Raw genomic sequence first — 21,317 nt, forward strand, 5'->3', positions numbered from 1 at the left:
AGAGAGAAAGAGAGGGGTTATTCGGAGTGGGTTGGTAGACAGGATTTCAGGACGAAGAAGGTTGGGGTGGTCGGCGGAGGTGAATGAGAATAGGAAAGGGTGTTTGGGAAGGTGGTTGACGTTATTTTCTTTACTTGACATCCCTTTGTTCAGTAACGTGATTAAAGTATTTCAACCTTATGAGTTAATTAAAGTCATCAAGCATATTCAATATATATTTTTTTTTTAAATTTCCTCCTCTATTGATACTACATTAATAATTATTAACACACTTGATTCCCGATTTATAAAAAAATTATCTTAATTTAAATTTTAATTAGAATTTAATTTTTTAATTTGAATTATAGTTTAAACAATGTTGTATTCTGCATAATAATAATTATATAACAATTATGTAAGTTAAATACTTAAATTAATAATCATTTTTTAAATTGCAGTTTTAATTTAATAATTTTTAAATTATATTTTGTTTATGAATATTTAATATCACAAATGAAATTGCAATAAACCGACTAGATTTAATATTTGGTAATTTATTCATAAACTATTTCATATTATTCATCATGCTTTTATTTTGTGAAATTAATTACTGAAATAGATTTTGTTTGTAATGTGAAATGGTTTAAATAGAATTTAATTTTGAAATATGTTAATAAAAACTTTGTTATCAAATATATAATTAAAGCTCTAAAAATGAATTTCATATTTTTTCCATATATTCATCATCGTTGTCTTTTTTAGGTTTTTAAAAAACCTGAAAAAATTTGTCTTTTTCAGTTTTTCTGAAATTGTTACGTCGCAGTTGAAATTTTAATTCACTCACCGGTTGATGTCGATATAGAAGCCAAATCAGCTGGGCTAGATCGCTAATAATTATTCACAACACTATCACTATTTAAAACTATGCCATATACCCATCAGCTGGGTTATACATCAGTCTGGGTCCACCTAACATGACATATCAATTTTTTTTAGAATTTTCACTTTTCACAACACTATCACTATTCACAACACTATTTTTCGATTTTTTTTTTTTATTTTCCATGACATCCTTGGATCGTTTTGGAAAATTCGGCATCTTCTACGCGGCTAATTTTTTTGGGGGGGGGGCTCACTTTCGATAATTGACACTCCTTTGAATCTATAATGAACAGAATAAATATAAAAATTCATTAGAAAATAGTTTCTTTTTATCCAAATTTTGTTATAAAAATTATTGTGAAAATTGGGAATTTTTCACTAATTCAGATTTAAATGAGAAAATACATAAATTAAATAATTAATCAATAATAGACTAATTAAGTTTAATATATATAAAGTGAAAACATTAATTATATGGCGTTAATTACTACGGACCTGTTATTATTAAATAGATATATTCGTGACTAGACTTAATGTGAAATATAAATGCGGAAATGGTAGAGAGTTGTTGAAATTCTCGTCTCTTATGTACATATATATACTGTACGGCAGCTATAATATTACAAATTGCGGAATTCTGATCAGAGAGTGTAATTTGTTTATACTTTTGATTGTAAGAATAATTTTGTAATAAAAAAAAAAAAAAATTCAAATATTTTCATGCCGCGCAAGTATTATAAAATAATTGATGCCTGTGTTCAAAGTGTTTATCGAAAGCAACTTGACGATGTTATGGGAACGTTAACCTCCACTCTGACCTCTGACAGAAGCGATTTTCTCATGTGACCGCTGATTCAATTTCAGGTGGAAGTCCATTAAGAAATAAATTTTATTGGCTTTGAGACTTTTATAATTTTTATTTATACAGTAAAATTTAGTTTTTCGAAACCAATTCTTTATATTTTCTTCAACGTAAAAAATAACTTTTTTTTTCAATTTCGCAAACTATTTGAAACTGTCTTTCGAATCAAAATGATCTGCTATTAAAATATATAGAAAAAAAAAGAATGAAAAGGAGAGAAAGCAAGAGAAAAGGAAAATAAAGAGCAAAGACGACCTAGGCTTTGGTACATGTTTTCAAAGTTCTTGTCAGAATAATAAAGAGAATGGAAGCTACTGTAACTGTGTATGTTGGATTCATGTGTAAATGGAGTATGTATACTCACAATCATACAAGAGTATTCCCCCTACAGTATAAAGCTCGTATATAAATGTCGAGAAGTGGTTTTCCAGCGCTTTATGTCCCATTTTCCATTTTTCATTTCTTTCACATTGTGATTTCCGTTTTCTATTACTATAAGATTTTGATAGCCAATAAAAGAGATCTAAGGCGTTTTTGATTTTTCCAATGTCAATCATGCAGAAATAGCCTACAGGTATAAGCGCAAAAAAAAAACGTTTTAGGTATTTTTTGAAAATTTCAAAATTTTAAAAGTAGTAGCAATACCGATATTACATTGTTCCTATGAAAAAAAAACAAAATTTATTTCCACCCGAGAATTGCATCAATGAATACGTAATTGATAAATAAACTTCTTGGTAATAAAAACCTCATTATAATTGTGTAATAGTTTAATACATGTAAAACCAAGATTCCGCTTAAATATTTTAGAGGAAGCGAAGTATATGACGCAAATAATTAATTACTTTCCTCTTGCTGTTTCTCACCCACCCTTCTTTCTCTCTCTTTCTCTCTCTCTCTCTATATACGCTCTAACGATCGATGAAGCACCGGAGACCTTTTTTTTTTCGCGATTCAAGTCTAAAAATAAGAAAACTATTAAGAAATATAATCATTGACTTCTCGTCTTTTAATGATCGTAAGAAGAAAAAAAAAATAACCCCCGCGAGATTATTCTCAATATATAATTATTTTTAACTACAATGTATTATTCTCTTTATTAAAAAAAAAATATAATTTTGAACTTTGTAACGCTGATAATTTTTTGTCCTTTTAGAAAATAAATTAATAATTTATCATAAATAGAAATAAAAAAAACTTTTAACTATAAATATATATAATTACTATTGTATAATAATTAAATTGAATAATTAAAAAAGAATGTTAATTAAAAATGAAAAATTGATAGAAACTAATTTCTTGGATAAATATAATTGAAGGAAGTTGAATCAAACTCTTAAGATAGCTGATATCTGAAAGTGTACTCGTTATGATCACACACGCAAGAGTAAAATGTGTATAGTAGACTTTTATATATATATACATATATACACGTTCTATTTTGCTGCATGCATCTCAAGTAGACAAGTAGACTTGAATCTGAGGCCAGGGTGGAGGCTCAGTTTATTCAAGAGATTTCTGTCGGAAATTCTGACAGAGAAGTTTTCAAAAGTTATACATATTATTTTATAAAATCAAATATATATTCTGTATACATTTTTAAGAAAAGATGTTCGACAAAAAAAAGAAAAATGCATCTCAAGATTTGTGAATCTAAAAACGTTCAGATAAAATTATTTTTTTTTATAATTTTACAAAAAAATATGTATATAAAATTTTATACTGAATTATGATTATATATATATTATTATAATATTATATATAATTACACATTTAGAAAATTTTATTTTTCATAATTTTTGCCTGTAATTTATTTTTCTCAAATTTTGAAATAATATTCGGAGCGTATAATTTTTTTAATTTTTTTTTTTTTTTTCATATAGACGCGAATGATAAAATAAAGTTTCTCACGGAAATTTGCTTTGAATGCAAAGTTTGTTAATTGGATGCTTATTATTAATTCAGTCATTTGATGAATGCTTTTGGTCGCTATCGCTCGAAACTTCGGAACTGAGTAGTTGATGTGAATTTGCCAATCGGAGTTGTGAACGATTCCGGAACAGATTGCTATACCATGCACATTCTCAATCTCGTTTAAAACTTAATACGATTCAATGTATATATATGTATTGAAAATAAATACCTATCATTTATTTTTCATGTTTTCTATTTCCGTGAAAAAAAAAAATCGCGGTTTAATTAAATGTAAATTTTATTTTTATATTTTTATTTTTAAATAAATGTAATTTATTTTTTATATAAAAAAAAATCGGTTGGAAAAAAAAGAGTTTAAAAACTATATATATATATACTATTTTTTTATGAGGTTTAATTTTAATCGGTAATATGTTTGCCGAGGTATGGAAGTTGCAATTCAAATTTACATGTTATGTTAATTGCTCTCTAGCCGGTGGTAGTTTCAAATGGCAATCGATATATTTCCAAACAAATATTTATTGCTATTCGTGTTGATTTAATATGTAGAAAATATATATATATATATATATGTATATATGAAATAACGTGTTGTTCTCATTATTTTCAAATCTTCCAATGACCACAACACATATATTTTATATAGACAATTCTATAGCCACTGAAATTATTATGGGTCGTTGCTTTTAGTTCACCCTATAGTTTCTGAAAGCATATACTATTGCCCCATCCACTGCTGCATGCTCCAGGGTTTAATCTAACAATGATTTATGTCGTTCAGGGTCTCTCAAAATCAGCAAACTTTACACTATTTCCAGAGAATATATAAAAACTTTTCATTATTTAATAATTTAAATAATTTAAATTATTATTTTTTCCATTTTCATTTACAAAGTCAAGTTTTGAAACGTAATTTTCGAATTAATTATATATATATATATAAACGTTGATGAGATGCGCATGGTAAATGTTTGTATAATTATATAGAGTTTGAAAATTCATTAACTTCTCTGAATGCGATAAATTAAATTTTGCAAATCCGACGGAAAATTTTAATATGAAATATTATTTGTAAAAGAAAAAATTGTATTAATTAAAAAAAAAATATTTTTGATTTAAAATTTGGTGGTAAATCTATTCAGGAGGGATTATAATCAATATTAATGAGCACCTCTGGTATAACACACTTTCTATGTATTCTACTCTGTGTATGAATGTATATTATAGGCACGCTTGGCGAATATGTCAACTGCAGTATCTCGTTTATGTGGCCTTTAACTTTTTTAATTGTTATTATATTTTCATTTCTACATTTTTATATTCTACAGTGAAATCCGCTTTTATTTTTTTTACTAATTATATTCGAAATTATACTGTTTTATATTATTTTATACTATTTTATATTAATTATACTATTTTATATTATTTTATACTATTTTATATTATTTTATACTATTTTATATTATTTTATATTATTTTATATTATTTTATATTTTATTATATTAAATTATATTATTCATACCTATAATTCATAGAAAAAAAAAATCATTGAGAGAATTCAAAATGTTATCGTTTTGTATTAATCTGGCATTTTACTTTGAACTTTCGTTCCATTTATTCATATACATGCACATTCATAGAATAAAATTCGCGGCTTTATAAAATCCAGAGCTTTTCGCATGCTGACGGTTTCTGTAATTAAATTTCCCCTGAATAATATACGAAATTAATGCTTTTCCATTATCGCATGTTTTATTATAAATATTCACTCTACCGTAATTATTATTTTTTTTTTTTTGTTTTTTCAAACTTGTATTAAAATTAATGAAATAAAGATTAATAATATTTTTATTAAAAATATTAGTTTCAATTTTTCTATATTTTTAATTTCATTTTTTTTTTAAATTCGCGAATATTTTTTCTATAAAATAAATTTTTGTTAAATAACACAGAAAATTAAAAGGTATTAAAATAATAAGCGTTGCAGCTTATTTTAATGCCTTTTAATTTTCTGTGAAATCAATGTATATTGATTGTTTCAATTTCTCTATATTTTTAATCTCATTTTTTTTTAAATTCGCGAATATTTTTTCTATTAAATAAATTTTTGTAAAAAAAAAATAAATGTATTGATTTACAATTTTCTGTGTAACGATTATTTTATATGTAATTTTTTTGATTTTGTTTAATTTTTTTTTATGAAGAAAAAATTGCAATGATTTTAAGGGAATTAACCGCATCAATGTATATATACACACACAGACACATTCTATTCATCATTGACCATTTCGAAACATTGCTGTGATCGGACCCTTAATATTTGGCTTGCTTACATGTGATAGTGAATTGATAGGTTATCGATGTGTTGAGGACAAGAGTAAATTGCCATAGCAACGACAGAACACATTTTCATTTTGATTTACTAACACGAACAAACGAATTTACACAAATGTGTATAAGACTTTATTTGTTTGTGTGTAAAACGATCACGTTGCGATGCTCCGAAAACAGTGAAAACTACAAATTGATAGCGTGTCTGTGTCCATTTATTTATATATATATATGTATAAAATTCGTTCGATATTCACTTACTTTTTCATTCCTATTTTTTTTTCAAAGTAAAACAAATTTGTACTTTATACAAATATTATTTTTTTATTATTTTTTAATAATTACGTTATTATTTGTCAATAATATTCTTTTATTTTTATAATTTATTTTTAATTTATATTAATTGAAATTAAATTAAATATTACTGTTAATTAATATTAAAATATTATGTTGGATATAATATTTATTATTTACTTTTAATTAAATATAGATGAAAAAAAAAATTTGTAACCAATTTAACGAGAGTGAAATTTGAATTTATTTTTTATATTATAAATCATTTTTAAGTCTTTTATTAAAATTCTAAAAAGGTTGATTTAACGTGGTGCGTCAGACTTTCTGGGAAGTAGGTTAACTGAATTTGTAATATTCCCAAGGAAATTCATTATAAGTTCCAACCAAATTAGTTGTAAAAAGTGTTCAACCATGCAAATTTTATTTATATGTAAAATATAAAAATTACAACTCAAATTTTGTTTTGTAAATGTTTTTTTAAAATTGAATTTTGAAAATAAAAAATTTTTAATTAAAATCAGACACTCAATTTTCTCTGTTATTATATTTTTAACAGAAAATCGATTAATAAAATGTCACGACAGATTTTAATAATTATAAATGAAATATTAATTTATAAAATATTTATAGAAAAAAAAAATATTGATTCGAAGTCACTTTAAAATAATCTCTCATTATTATTTATTTTAACTTAATTATATAAAATAATTTTTTTTAATTTTAAAAATTATAATTAAATTAATTATATTTATTTTAAATTATAATTTAATTATAAAATATTTTTTTAATAAAATAAATCTGTTTTATGTTATTTTGATGCATTTTTATTCTAGAAATGAAATGTTATCAAGAATATATTTTTTTTCTGCTTTATGATTTTATGAGCTTCTCCTTAAATATCATTTAATTTCTCTGCACCTTTCGTCTACAATTATTAATGAGGGGAGGATTTCAGCTTTGAAGTTCTTCTTGGTAGTGAAACCAGACAGAAGAAGGGTAATGTGGAAGGGGTTTTATGTTTGAAAGGATACAAGGGAGAGAAGTGCAAGACAAAAAAAAAAAAAGAGGCGAGAAATCATAAAGTAACACATTCAGTAATGAGTTATAAATCGATTTTTTGATTGAAGCAGTTGAAAACTTTTGTAATTAATTCTATCGAAACGCGAAGTGATAATAATAAACTTGGCGAAAATTAATAATAATTAATGAATCAAGTTTTATCAAAAATTTACTTCTTTGAAAATTGTTTACAAATTATTTTTTTTTTTTTTGAATATCTACTAAAAGTTTATTATTTTTTAAGTATATAAAAATATACATATAAATATAAAAAATAAAAAAAGAAATATTAAAAAATATTTAATAATTAAGAAAGGGGAAAATATTTCAAAGAAACAAAATAAAAAGTAAAAATTTTGAAATAAATATTAAAAAATAAAAACTAATGTAAGATGTTATTTTTTAATATTGTAAAAATGTTCTTAATATGCTTCGTTGGTCTTTTTTCGTCGAATATCTCCCTTCTTCATTCAAAGGGGTCGAGTCAGATTTCACTTCCCTAATTGCATGTTTGAAAGCAAGTCTGAATTTTGCTTTTATTCTGCATTTAAATGCAGAAAAAAAATATTGTTGATATATAATAAAAATAAAATATTTTATTTTTTGAAAATAATTATTTGGTAAATATTTTTAATTAAAAAAAAATACATTTCTTTTTATTTTTTTTATAATTGAAAAAAAAAAATTTATTTTATTTTATTAGAAGATAAATAATTATTCTATTGTTATTATAAGTAATGGGAGAGATTATTTTAAAATATTCACTTTCGAATGTTAATTAAGTAGATAAACCACAGCTTTAAATAAAGGAACGCTTGAATTAGTTTTATAAAAAGCTAAAGAGACCATACTTTTTAAAGAGCTTAAAAATTTATTGCCTAGAGAGCCAGTAAATCCGAGTATTTCAAGCGGAAATTGAATTCATGATCCTCAGCTCGCGCGCATGTTAATAATAAATCAATTGATTTGACCTGCGCTCTGGCTTATAACAATACCAATGTATATATACATATATGTATTAAATTTTATGACAAAATGAAAATGACACGATGACATTTATTTTAATATACATAATTAAATAATAATCAGAAAATTTAGTGATATCAATACATTAGTGAAAAATATATTTTATACTTAATTCAATAAATTTCATTTCTCTCTAACTTCATTCCGAACAATTTTCTATCAATATTTTCGATTACGATCAAAAGTATTGAGAGATATTTATGGTTTCAATTTTATTTTCAATTTATACGTTTTTGTTAATTTTCTTTTTTTCTCTTTTTAATTAAAAAATTATTGGCTTTTTTAATTTATAGATATTGTTTGACTTTTGTTTCAATTTTATTATCAAAATTTTATTTAAAGAAAAATTGTTTATTTCGTTTCAAATTTCATTGTTAGAAGAAAAAAAAAATTAAAATATAAAATAATATAAAATATAATATAATTTAAAAAAAAAAATTTCCGAAATAAAAAAAAAATTATTTCTAAAAATTGAAACAAATATGACTCACCGTTGGGAATTTCCTTTCGCTTATTAAATCGCTCCTAAAACTACCGGCAGGCATCCTTGGTTCAGACATCTCCGCTTGAGATTTCCTCTTATCAATTTTGGACAGCTCGGTCTATTACCATTCTCCAAAGGATTGATAAATATTTTCTGAAATACACAATTTAGTTACTTATCTATGAGATTGGCAAAAATTATCAATATTTTTCACTTTTTACATTTAAAAAAAAAAATTAATTTACAGGTTATGTTTGGCTCTGAAAAAATAAAATCGATTTAAAAAAACTATGATTAATTATTGAAAAAGTTTATCAATTACACAATAGCATTATTATAAAAAATTTACCTTCATATTTTTCGTCGATAAGACCAAGATCACGAAAATTTATAACCTAAAAATAATGACAAAAATTATTTTTTCGCAATTATATAAAAAAAAAAAATATTTTCAGATTTAATTTTTTTTTTTCATATTTTACTTGCAAATTGATCACGATTTTTTACAATAATAATTCCCAACGAGAATATTAACGATGAAATTGTAATAAATGGGGAAAATCAATATTTTTTAATATATGTACAGAGAGAGGGACAAAAACAAATTTCCTGTTATAATAAATATAACATGTAAATTCACTCATGGAATTCAATGTCGACACTAAAAGTGTAAAATATTTTTGTCATTACTGATAATTATAGGAAAAACATTAAAAATTTTAGTGCTGAAAATTGGCGCGGGAATGAGGGGGGAAAAAGGCGGAATGTTAATAACCTAAAATTTGGCAAAAAAAAACTTAATCTCGCGATTTACTTGGCATTTACGACATAATATCAATCAAAATTCACTTCCGGTATTAAATCTGAACATCAAAAAGCTAAAATATTTCCAAATTTAAGACATTTTTCAATAAAATATAATGACAATGGTACATTTGTACAAATGAGGCTATGATTATTTAATATACATATTTAATGATAAATTATTAGAGATTTACAAAAAAGATGACTAATTATGAAAAAAGATACTTACAATTACTTGTGGAGCATTCCTGATGGTGAATTCCCGCTACAATTACTAATTATTTGAACAAAAATAGGGAGCAATTATTCACACGTCGTTTTTACAATAACCGTTAACTATTACTGTTGAATGCAAGGGTGAAAAGTGGGGGAGGTGAACCTGAGTTTTGGCGCCAATTGCTTATTTTTCATATTTTCACTATAATTAACTCTTAAAAACTCATTAACTAACATCCTATACTTGAAATTTAGTCTAAAATATCGAAATTTGTAATTATACTACAATTTTATTAATAAATAACAGTAAAAATTAATATTAATTTTCGAAAATATCACTTGCATCTTTCTAAAGCTTCCTATTGGTTGAGAGTTTTCCAATCATATTTAAATTATTTTCACTAATTTAATCTATAAATATTTGAAATAATAATTAAATATTAATTTTATTTTTAAGTAAAAAATTAAAATTAATTATTCAATAAATTATTAGTGATATTATTAATGTTTTTATCTTTTTGTTTATATAATTTTTTTTTTGTTTTCCAATGAGAAAAATAGAAAATAAAAAATAGTTACTCAAAAAATAATATCTGATATAGATAATAGATGGCAGTAATTGTCTTTAAAAATACACTTATCACATTTATAAATAAACATTTAAATGAGGTTATGTTACTTTTATGTACAATGTTAATTACAGTGATTTCTGTTAATCGTTTTTAATTCTAATTAACATAATTGTATTAATTATGTACAGTGTGAAAATTATTATTGTAATTAGTGAATTATTGAGTTATTATATTGTGTAAAAAAAATAGTTGATTTATTGATATGAGAAAGTTATATAAACGAAATTCCCTTTTTTTTAGGATGAAGTGCTGACGATATCGGAGAAGGTTGTCGTTCGTGTTCACGACCTTGTGACTTGGTTGGCGCCGTCGTTAGAATGGTCTTGGGGTAGGGAAGTGTCATATCCACCAACACCATTGAGTTCACCCGAAAACACTCCATCGAATCACGATGTTGGTCAACCTCAAGTTTTGACGGATCCAGGCATCGATTTCTCGGATGTTGAAAAACAACAACAGGAATATGAGAGTAATCAAAATCCAATAGTAAAACAATTTGATGCCAGTTTACAAACAAAAGTCATTGTTCTCTCATATCCGAGATATTGTCGATATCGATCACTTCTTCGAAGGCTAGAAGGATCGGAACCATCCTGGTTATGGACATCGGTAGCGGCAGCGGTGGGCGGTTTTACGGCTCCGCCTGGTACAAGGATCCTTTTTTGCAGAGATACATTCGATTATCCTGACCTTGAAACACACGAACTACTTTGCAATCACTTAGGTAACTTTGAATTATTAAACGAGGCTCTTCAGCTTCCTGAAGAGAGACAAAATTTAATTTTTTCTTTTTTATTTATAAAATTAAATGATTAATTTTATTTTAATATTTTAAAACAATATTAATTAGTTTAATTGTTTTCAGCACCGAAATTAAAAGGAAGGCCTCGAAGAAAACGAAAAAAGCGGAGTGTTTCACCAGGTGAATCAAGCAATGAAAGTGAAGCCTCGGTTGCTTCGTCTGTAGTTGCATCGACGTCTAAAGTTTCTTCCTCAAACTCCTTGATCAGTAGATCATCTTCCTCGGGAGTTCGTCGTAGCGAACGAAAAATAAGTGTCGAAGAAAAAAAGTTTTTATCGGACGTCGACAAATTTATGAATTCACGAGGCACACCTGTAGGAAAAATGCCTTTATTGGGTTATAGGCAAAGTTAGTCTTCTAAAAATTATTTCATTTCAATCAATTAATATATTTAATTAGGAATTTTAAAGAAATTAAATTTTTTTTTGATAATATTTATTAATTAAAATTTTTATTTTACAGTTGATCTATTCCTTTTTTATACAAAAGTACAAACATTGGGTGGTTATGACTCTGTGAGTACTGGCCGTCTTTGGAAGTCCATTTACGATGATATTGGCGGTAACACTACGTCAACGAGCGCTGCAACAATTACAAGAAGGCATTACGAAAGGTATTATTAAAAAAAAAAATTACAAATTAATTGGTTAATAGAAATTAATTAATAATAATATATTTATCATAAACAGATTGTTGTTGCCATACGAAAGATATCAAAGGGGTGAGGAGTCAAAAATTAGGCCTGCTCATGGAAGACGAACAAAAACAAGTAGTTCATCAGAGGAGGCAATCGAAGTGAAAGATGAACCTGAGGATTCTTATTCACGAGAACCGTCACCTCCTAGTGGAATACCAAATTCTACAACCGTCACACCTTCTTTACAGTCGATTTTATCGACATCGGTAATCATTTATAAATTAGAAAGAAAATTAAATAATAAAAAAATATATTTTTTTAGAATTATTGCTAAAATAATGTAATTTTTTAGGCGCTTCTTCCTGGTGAGAAACCGCGAATGGAAAGTGGAAAAACTTCATCGTTACGAAGTGTGAGAGTGAAGCCTGATCGCCTAAAATCTCTTAATACAATAATTGCAAATACACCGTCTGCCAGCCAACTGCCAAGTCCACCACCTTCCTCGACTACGTCGTCGTCAACTCCAAATAGTACGCCGTCGACGACGCCAACCGGTGGCAGTCAAAGTGTTTTAGAGAGGCAGCTCAATAGTCCATTAATGTCGCAACAAGTGCCGCCACCAAGTTCACCACCAGGACTACCAATTAGCAGCGCTGTTGTCACGTCGAATGCATCAACCGTTGTCACATTAACACCACCGCCCGAAAAGGATATCAAGGAAATTAAATTGGATCCAAAACAAACCACCCTGCTGGCTCAGGGCAAGGAAAATATTCCCCTCTTCGATGAGAAACCTATTTTCCACGAGAAGCCAATAATTGTTCCACCTCGATCACCCGAAGTAATTGATCTTGAAAATGAAAGCGATTCAAGTAGGGATAAAATAATAATTCCCAGTTTCAAGAGGCAAAAACTTGAAATATTACGCGAAGGTGGCTTGGAAGTGACAGCAGTCGATTCGCGACCCACCGTCATTCAACCAAATTCCACACCTTCACCGCCCATCAATCAAATCAAGTCTGAAGAAAAACCCCTCGTTTCCTTATCACAAGTCACGGCGCCATCGATACCGAAACTTATCTCCGTCACCGTGACACCCGACATTAGTCACATACTTCCGTCTTCGCAGGAGAATCACAATAATCATCATCATCATCATCACAATCATATGAAGCATCATACACCAACGAAACAATCCACAAATCACAATAGTACCTCGCCGATAAGTCGTGTCATCAATCTTGGCAATACGAACGCTGCCCTAATGCAACTTTATGCAAATGCAAACGTTGCCGTCTCAAATACACAATCAACGACCACGCAATCGTCGAATCACCGATTCGTGGCACCTGTCATTTCAAATGGACGAATACCACCGCCCAGGGTTACGCAATCACGTTCAATATTCGCACACAACGAGAAAACGGTCTACGGTAATCCAAAGGACATTCTCACTACCCAAAAATATCTACCTCCAGTCGTTGCCGTTCAACCACCACAACCACCAAGAAACGAGTGCCTACCAACCGGTGTCCTCGATCTCACTCAAAAACAATCGACCTTCTTCAGGCCTAGCTTGGAAATCGTTCGCGTACCCGTTGTACCAAGGCCAAATATCGATCACGATACAACAAGAAACGCGCACAATAAAACAAAACACGAATCACCAAGAAAGGATCCATTTCCAAATTATCCAAATCTTCTCGATAGTCGAACAATGGCATCCAACAATCTTGAAATAACACTCGTAAATCCAAAAAAGCATTCCAATTCCCCTCAAATGAGTCCACCGATGAGAAATTGTATCAATTCAATGCCAATTCAAAGGAGACAACAACAACAACAACAACAACAACAACTGAATGGCAAATATCCATTAAGAACAGAACCCGTCTCACCTTATACACCAAGAAAACCATCATTACATCCAGTAATACCAAACGTTCCAAATTTAAGTCAACTAAATTCTTCCACCTCAAGGTCATCGTCATCATCATCATCCTCCTCCAACAATCAACAAATTGACAAAAGAAAAACACCTGACTATCATCGTCGTATAAGTGAAGGTGATAGAACACTTAATCAACATATTGATCAAAAACATCATCATCATCATCATCATAATCATCATCATAATCATAATAATAGTGATCGAAGGCATAGTGTACCGAATATACCAACGGGTTTTGTTCCTAATTTAACGCAAAATAATGCTGCATTTCTTGCACAATTGCCAAATAATCCGGGTAAATTTCTTCCTATGATTGATCCAATTTATTATCCGGCATTATATAATGGTTTCTTTCCACCGCCAATGTCAACGACAACAACAACAACAACAACGGCCGCGGTAACAACGGCAAATTCACCATTTCTCTCGCCTGAATTTAACGCTTATTATAAGGAACTACTTGCATCCTCTTCACAATCAAGACTGGGGATCGCGGGACAGCCACCAACTGTTCCAACGTCCAAGTAGATAATGATGGTGGATCTCAATATTAGGATTATCAATCGACAAATTTATTAAAAAAAAAAAAAAAAAGAATAAGTAAACGATAATCTTTTTTTCGAGGTTCGAACTCTCGCTGTGTGTGTGTAGCTATTTTTTAGGCGAAAAATAAAACGTTGGAATTTTCTTCATTCCCATTAAAAAAAAAAAAATTGGGTTTCGAAAGAAAAATCATTTAGTTCGATGACGCATGATTATTGTCCGAAGCCTATGTGACAGAAAATTAAATTGATTTTAAAAATTTTATTTTTCAAATATTATTTTTTAAAAGAAAGCATTGTAAGAATAGTAAAATTGTTTCTCGTTTTTAAAGAGGAAAATAATTTTTAATTTTATTTTTAATAATTTAATTTTATTTCATTTTTTTTAAATTATTTATTTTTCCGAATAATTTCTTAATTGATTTTTTTTTTTTCTAAATAAGAATAAGAATAATATTTAATTTTTTGGTCACTGGCACGAAATTTCGGGTGAAATTTTCATGCGTCCCGTTTTAGTTGAAACGAATGTGAACACTGTTAAATGATTTCATGTTCAAATGATTTCATATTGTTCATAAATGAATGATTTCATTTTTCATGAATGACTTCATGTTCCGTTTTTTGTTTTTCGTTTGTTTATTAAAGAAAGTCTACTCATCTGCTGATTACAAGAGATTCTCGAGTTATTTTTTTGTTTTTTATTTTATTAATTGTTCGCTAAATCTTGGAAGAAAATTGAGGACCAAGTTTTTTAAAAGTTTTTTAAATGCAAATTCATCCGTCCGTGAGGGAAAAAAAAACAAGTTTTTGATCGTGACGAGACTGATTTTTATTATTAATTAATTAAATTTTTCATTATATTGATTTTTTACAATTTTCTTCCATGATTTGTCATTAATTTTTTTTTTTGTCGAGAGAATCTCTTGTAAGAGGACTAATTCGAAAAGCAATGGGGCGAGATTTTCCACTGCAATCCTGTGATAAGAAGCCACAAATGCATCAGATATCAGATATAAGATTATTTAGACAAATGATCGTTGAAATTTGAGAAGGAATAGTTAAATGATTTTAGAAAACTTACAAATTAAGAATGTAAACATTAAGGTGATGCATTTGTGGCGTATTTTGAGAAAGAAAAAACTTAAAAAAAAAAAAAAAAAATACCTAGATTACTATGGTCACCCTTAAAATTTTCAATGTTCATTGAAATATTTAAGAGGAATATAGAACTTAATTTGTGATCATTCAACTTTGTTGTTTAGCTAAAAATTTTTGAGTTGAGAAAATTTTTAATATTTTCAAGCAAAAATTAAAACAAATTTTTAAACAAACTTATCACATTTTAAGATTTATCTTCCACTAAAAGGAAAAAAAAACGGGTGATAATTTCTTGATATGCGATTGAAAAAAAAAACTTAAATTATTTATTTCTTGTAAAAAAAAAAAAGTGACCCTAGTACTCCAGGATCTCAAAGCGAAGTATAATTTTAGACCGCCAGATTTTTTCCAACACAATGTGATATATACATAAATATATTAATGAATCTGTATATGCGAGAGGATGACCGACGAAATAAATAGCCGGATGTAGAATGAGTTTTTGTTTTGCTGTATAACAGTAAATTTTTTTTTTTTCTATTTTTTTTTTTTTAATGGCGAGACTCGCGTAAACCCAAAATTAATAATTATACATAAGCAAACAAAAACGAAGAAAATGAAGAAAAAAAAAACAAAGAAAATGAAAAAAAGAAAATTACACGTAAATACCGATCATTAGTCAGTTCATTAAATGCACGCATAAGATGTAATAGACGCGAAATTGTAAATATTGTAAATACATAATCACGTGCTAGTTAACTGCAAAACATTATCTTTAAATAATTACTTTTAGTAAGCGATTTGTCGTACACGAGTTTTCTAGTTGGATTTTAGAAACGGGCCGTACTAAAGAAAAAAAAAAAGAAAGCAAAACGTTTCCTTTCATCGCGTTCTTAAAGTGTGATCTCGCGATTTTTTTTTTAGCTGAGACCTACGAAAAAAAGCCTTCGTTGAGCAACAAAAAAAAGAAAAGAAAAAACGCTTATCATTTCTGTGAAACCGATTTCGAGTTGCTTCCTGCGAAAAATGAGTCTACTTTTTCATTTAAAAAAAGAGTCATTATTTTTCGTTTTAATTATTTTAATGTTTTTTTTTTTTCAATTTACAATTTTTTCTTTCTTTTTATATATATGTTTTCTTTTAATAATATGATACGAAAATATTCCTTTTCTTTTCTATATACTGTCAATTCTTTGAAATTTTGGAAATGACAATTTTTATTTGTAGTTTTTTATTAAAATGAAAATAATCTTTTTTTACTTAAAATTATATTTTCATTTTTTTAAAAACCATTATTTTTGTTTCAAATAATTAACAAAAAAAAAATTAATTTTATCAATATAGTAATGAAAAAAATTCTTTCTAATAATTCAAAAAGGAAAATTTTCTCAATTTCAAAGAAATGATTTGTACAATATATGCTTAGCTCAAAGAAAATTTCTAATTGTTTCTATTTTTTTATCGCACACGACGAATAAAAGATAGTCTTTATATTTAAAAATAATTTAACAAAAAAAAAAAATAAAAAAATAAAAATTGTTCGAAATTTCGACAAAACGCTCGTGTATCCATGTTAAATTGTATAGACATGTTACTAGAACATGTTATCGTTTTTAGGATGTTCTTTGATCAAAAGTAAAATACGGGGCAATTCAAAAAAAAAAAAAAAAAAAAATTATTCATTATCTAAGATTTTTTGCGAGCGAGTACGGTCATAATTGGACCACAATATAGAAAATTGAAATTTATTAATACAAAAGTCTTTCAAGTATGCATCTAAATTCTGTTGAGGAAGTTAAATTTAAAAAAAAAGTTCTTGCGAGACTGGAATGTGAAAAAGCGCAATTTATTTCAATTAAAAGATATGTTTATTAAAACAAAAAACTCCATTGGCATCTTTGTTTTAGAAATTTCATCGAAAAAAAAAATTCCAAATTTTTATATGTTTTTTGATAAATACTGTGAGAATATGTCTTATGTCTAATTTTGTTTTTTTTGTAAAAATTTTGTAAGATTTTTGTAAAATTGAAATATTGAAATATTGAAATAATGAAAAATTTAAAATAGATATAAAATATTAAAAAATATTTTAGAAATTAAAAAAAAAAAGTGAGAAGAAAATTCTCAAGAATTGGTAAAAAAAAAATTTAGATAATTAGTTAAGTTACAATATTAGAAAATAAAAATGTAAATATAATAATAAATGTAGACATTTTCATAATAAACGTAACTTCTAATGATTAATAAAAAAAAAATACACAAAATTCAAATAAGAAGATAATTGTAAAATTAGAGAAAAGAAATTAATTTTTCAAAAATCTTACAAATTTTAAAAATTTAATTAAAAACAAATGTGTTTACCGAATTTTCAAAAAAAAAATGTATGTAAAAATCAAATTTCAAAAAAATCAACAGTATGTATGTATGTTTTCGATATGGAATGAAATAATTCTTTTTAAAAATATGTAAATGGAATGTTAAATATTTTCTAGTTAATGTTTTCTTTTTTTTCAATGAGATGCCAATGGAGAGCATGTAACGGCTCGAAGGAACGTTCAGAAATTTTTTTCACATTTGAAAGAATGTACGACTCTTTCAAAAATGCGAAATTCAAATGGACGCAAAAATGTTACATGCACGTGTGAAAAATGCGAGTATGTAACTTCTGTCATATAAGATAAAAAAAAACAACTTTTTTTTTTTTTTTTTTTTGCGCAAACAAATCGAGCAGCAGCTAAATAATAAAAAATGCTGGTTGAAAAAAAATGAATAAAAGAGTTTTCGTTTTCTTTCTGCGTCAAAAAGAAAAGGGTTTATCAAAAACAAGAAGAAAAAAATAGTTACGTGCCATAAAAAAAAATTTAGTTATCCGAAATTTAGTACGTTTCTCTTTTTTTCCTTTGGGGATTATTTTTATATATATATTATTTTTTTTTGTATTTTACTCGATATTATAATTCATAAAAAAAAGGGTTCTAAAAAATAAGTTTGATTATTATATCTGATAAAAGTGCAAATCCAAATGTGGAATATTTTGTGTAATAAGTTTTTTTTTTGTTCTGTTAATGTTTTTTTTTTTTTTTAATGTCGAATATATTTTAGGAGTGAGAGTTCAAAATAATAATAATAGAAAAAAGGAATGTAAGAGTAAATGAGATCGAGTGATTTTTCTTGTGCGATATATATATATATATAAAATATTATAGAGGAGGATGCTTGTGAGTACAAAGACGAAGAAATAATGAAAATGATTCTTTATTCGTTTCAATAGTTTATCTTCTTTTTTCTCGTTTTGCGAGTTATCTTCCTCTTTTTTCTCTTTTCTATACAAAAAAAAATTTATTCGTGAAATATCGTTTTTCTTTTCTACTTTCAAAATAATAATTGATGCCGATTATTATTCTTGCATTTTTCATTGCGACACCCCGAGAATTAAAAGAAGAAGAAAAAGAAAAGTTTAATGGTGAACGTGTCTAAAAACAATCTTGAAGGATTTTTTCGAGAAAACATCAAAAAAAAAAAAATAAAAGATCGCTTTAATTATTTTCAGTTTTATTCGTTATCGTTTTAAAATAAAAAATTTAAAGGAAAAAAAAAAAATTTATATCTCGAACGTAAATTACATACATCGTGAAATAATCACATCTGAACGACTTTCATATATACAGAAGAGTTATACAATTACAATCGTAATTTGCTCAAGGCAATCGTACGCTGTAGGCTTCAATTACGCACTATTATATTACTTCCATATTTGCTATTTGTGTCGAGAGAGAATTATTATATATGAATTTTTTTTTTTTTTTGTCATTTATTTTCATTCTCACACAATTATTTTTTTTTATATTAAATATTTTATTAAAAAAAAATTATAAATTTCTTAGAACAAATTTTTTCAAAATAAAATATATTTTAAGATTTGAAATTTTTATTTTAAAAATTATAAGTATGTCTATTTATTTATTTTCTTGTATAAATGTATAGGAATAATAATTGTGGAATAAATTTCAATGTAGATTTTTTTTTTTTTTTAAATTTAAATTAAGAAAAGCTTCCCATTGGTTGAAAGGGTTGGCAAAAAAGAAAAAAAATAAAGAAAATAGGAGGAGTGGAATGTACGGCCATGTGCCGCGAAATTTAAAATCGCTTTAACGGCGGCTATAAACGATAAACCTGTTTAACCAGTTCAGCGGGCGCGTTTTGCCTTGCAAAATCGTTCTTGTTCCTTCATTTTTTTCATTCGTTTCACTTTTTTTAGCTGACTTGAACTGGCAAGACATTTCAAAAGGATCTGCTTATAAGATGAGTCTCTCGATGACATTTTGTCAATCAAAAAAAAAAAAAAATAAATAAATAAATAATTTTTTTCTTTCGTATTTTTCTAATTATTAAAAATTTAATAGTTTTCTAATTTTTTAATCAATTTTTTGGCAATTTTCTTCTTAATTTGTCTTATTTAAATTTTATTATTTTTTAAATTAAATAATTGTTAATTACAATTATTAATTAAATTAAATTTTCTTTATAAAAAAAAACAATTATTTTTTTTTTTTTTAATTTTTGATGAAAATTTTTGGAAAAAAAGGAAATTTAGTTGTTTGCAGAGAGAAAATTTTCAAATGAGTTGGAGAAGTAATCACGTGGTATATACACCTTTGGGTCTCTTCCGTTCAGTGTTGAGTTCTCACGAGAACTTCACCCACATCGACCTACACCCCCAACCCTCGCATCAAAACTTGCCTCTTTCCATTTATTCCCTCTCTCTAAACATATATATATATATATATTACTTCCCAACAACTTGTATTCTCAGGCCTCCCTTTCCAGAATATCAAAGATCAATTCAAATTGTGACATTTTCAAACCAAAAAAAAAAAATTCAAATTTTACCAAAATTATTTTATAAAAAATTAATTAATTTAATATCAAATTGTTACTTACAAATTAATTAATAATTTTAATTTTATTTTTTATAATTCATTTTCAATTATTAATTAGAAAACTAATATTGAAATTAATTATTTATAGCTAATTAACATTTAATCAATTATACAGTTAATTAATTAAAAACAATAATGAATAAATTAAATTAAATCGTGCACTTTATTTTTAATATTAATGTTACTAATAATAAATAAAAATAAAATTTTTTTTTATTAAATAATAATTTACGTTAATTAATTAAAAAAAAAAAAAAAAAATTATATATTTACTAATAATGAGTAAATCATGTTATTTATTGCCTCAATGCGAGCAAACACATTAATTAGATGATAAGAATTGAAAACGAAAAATTAGTAGCAAGTAACTGATGCATATATATGCATCTTGCAATTTTTTATTATCTTTATATAATTATATATCTATATATACATCTATATATGAAAAGAGTGGCTCGTTGACCCCGGATTGAGGGTTATCGAGACAGACAGATATTATCAGAACAGAGGACCTACAAATTGGCAGTGCATTCAATAAAATATTTCAAAGAATGCATAATTGTTTTTTTTTTTTTTTGATATTAAAAAAAAAAATGTGTTTATCATTAAAATAAATATTTCCCCAATATTCTAAATTATTTCATAATAAATTATTAATATTTATTTATATTTGCAAAAAGAATTATAAATTAATTTCAATTTATTATTTAAAATTAATAATAATTAAAACAGAATTTGTTCTTATATTTGAAATTTGAAAAATTAGTACTTTGAATATAATTGGATATTAGAAAGATACTAGGAACCAATAGGAAACTTTGAAAAGTCACGTGATAATTTTTA

At 26.2% G+C, this 21,317-nt stretch overlaps 1 protein-coding gene and 1 long non-coding RNA gene across 3 annotated transcripts in view; one reads left to right on the forward strand and one right to left on the reverse strand.

The window, feature by feature from the left end:
- The window catches only part of LOC127283097 (AT-rich interactive domain-containing protein 5B-like), a 230,308-nt gene extending 215,809 nt beyond the window's left edge, over positions 1-14,499 (forward strand). For both annotated transcript variants that reach the window (XM_051307776.1, XM_051307775.1), the window contains 5 exons: positions 10,745-11,228; positions 11,370-11,654; positions 11,769-11,919; positions 11,996-12,209; positions 12,296-14,499. In XM_051307776.1, the coding sequence (XP_051163733.1) occupies positions 10,745-11,228; positions 11,370-11,654; positions 11,769-11,919; positions 11,996-12,209; positions 12,296-14,422 (3,261 nt within the window). In that variant the 3' untranslated portion in view covers positions 14,423-14,499. The remainder of the gene's footprint in view (positions 1-10,744; positions 11,229-11,369; positions 11,655-11,768; positions 11,920-11,995; positions 12,210-12,295) is intronic.
- LOC127283110 (uncharacterized) lies at positions 607-10,222 on the reverse strand. Its single transcript, XR_007843303.1, has 3 exons — positions 9,886-10,222; positions 8,860-9,005; positions 607-1,141 (listed from the first exon to the last, which is right to left on the reverse strand). It is a non-coding gene; the product is annotated as an uncharacterized LOC127283110 (long non-coding RNA).
- Positions 14,500-21,317: the final 6,818 nt, after the last annotated feature.

Source organism: Leptopilina boulardi, unplaced genomic scaffold (genome assembly GCF_019393585.1).
Source record: "Leptopilina boulardi isolate dan_hultmark-lab unplaced genomic scaffold, ZJU_Lbou_2.1 LbouV2_305, whole genome shotgun sequence".
Lineage (NCBI taxonomy): Eukaryota > Metazoa > Arthropoda > Insecta > Hymenoptera > Figitidae > Leptopilina > Leptopilina boulardi.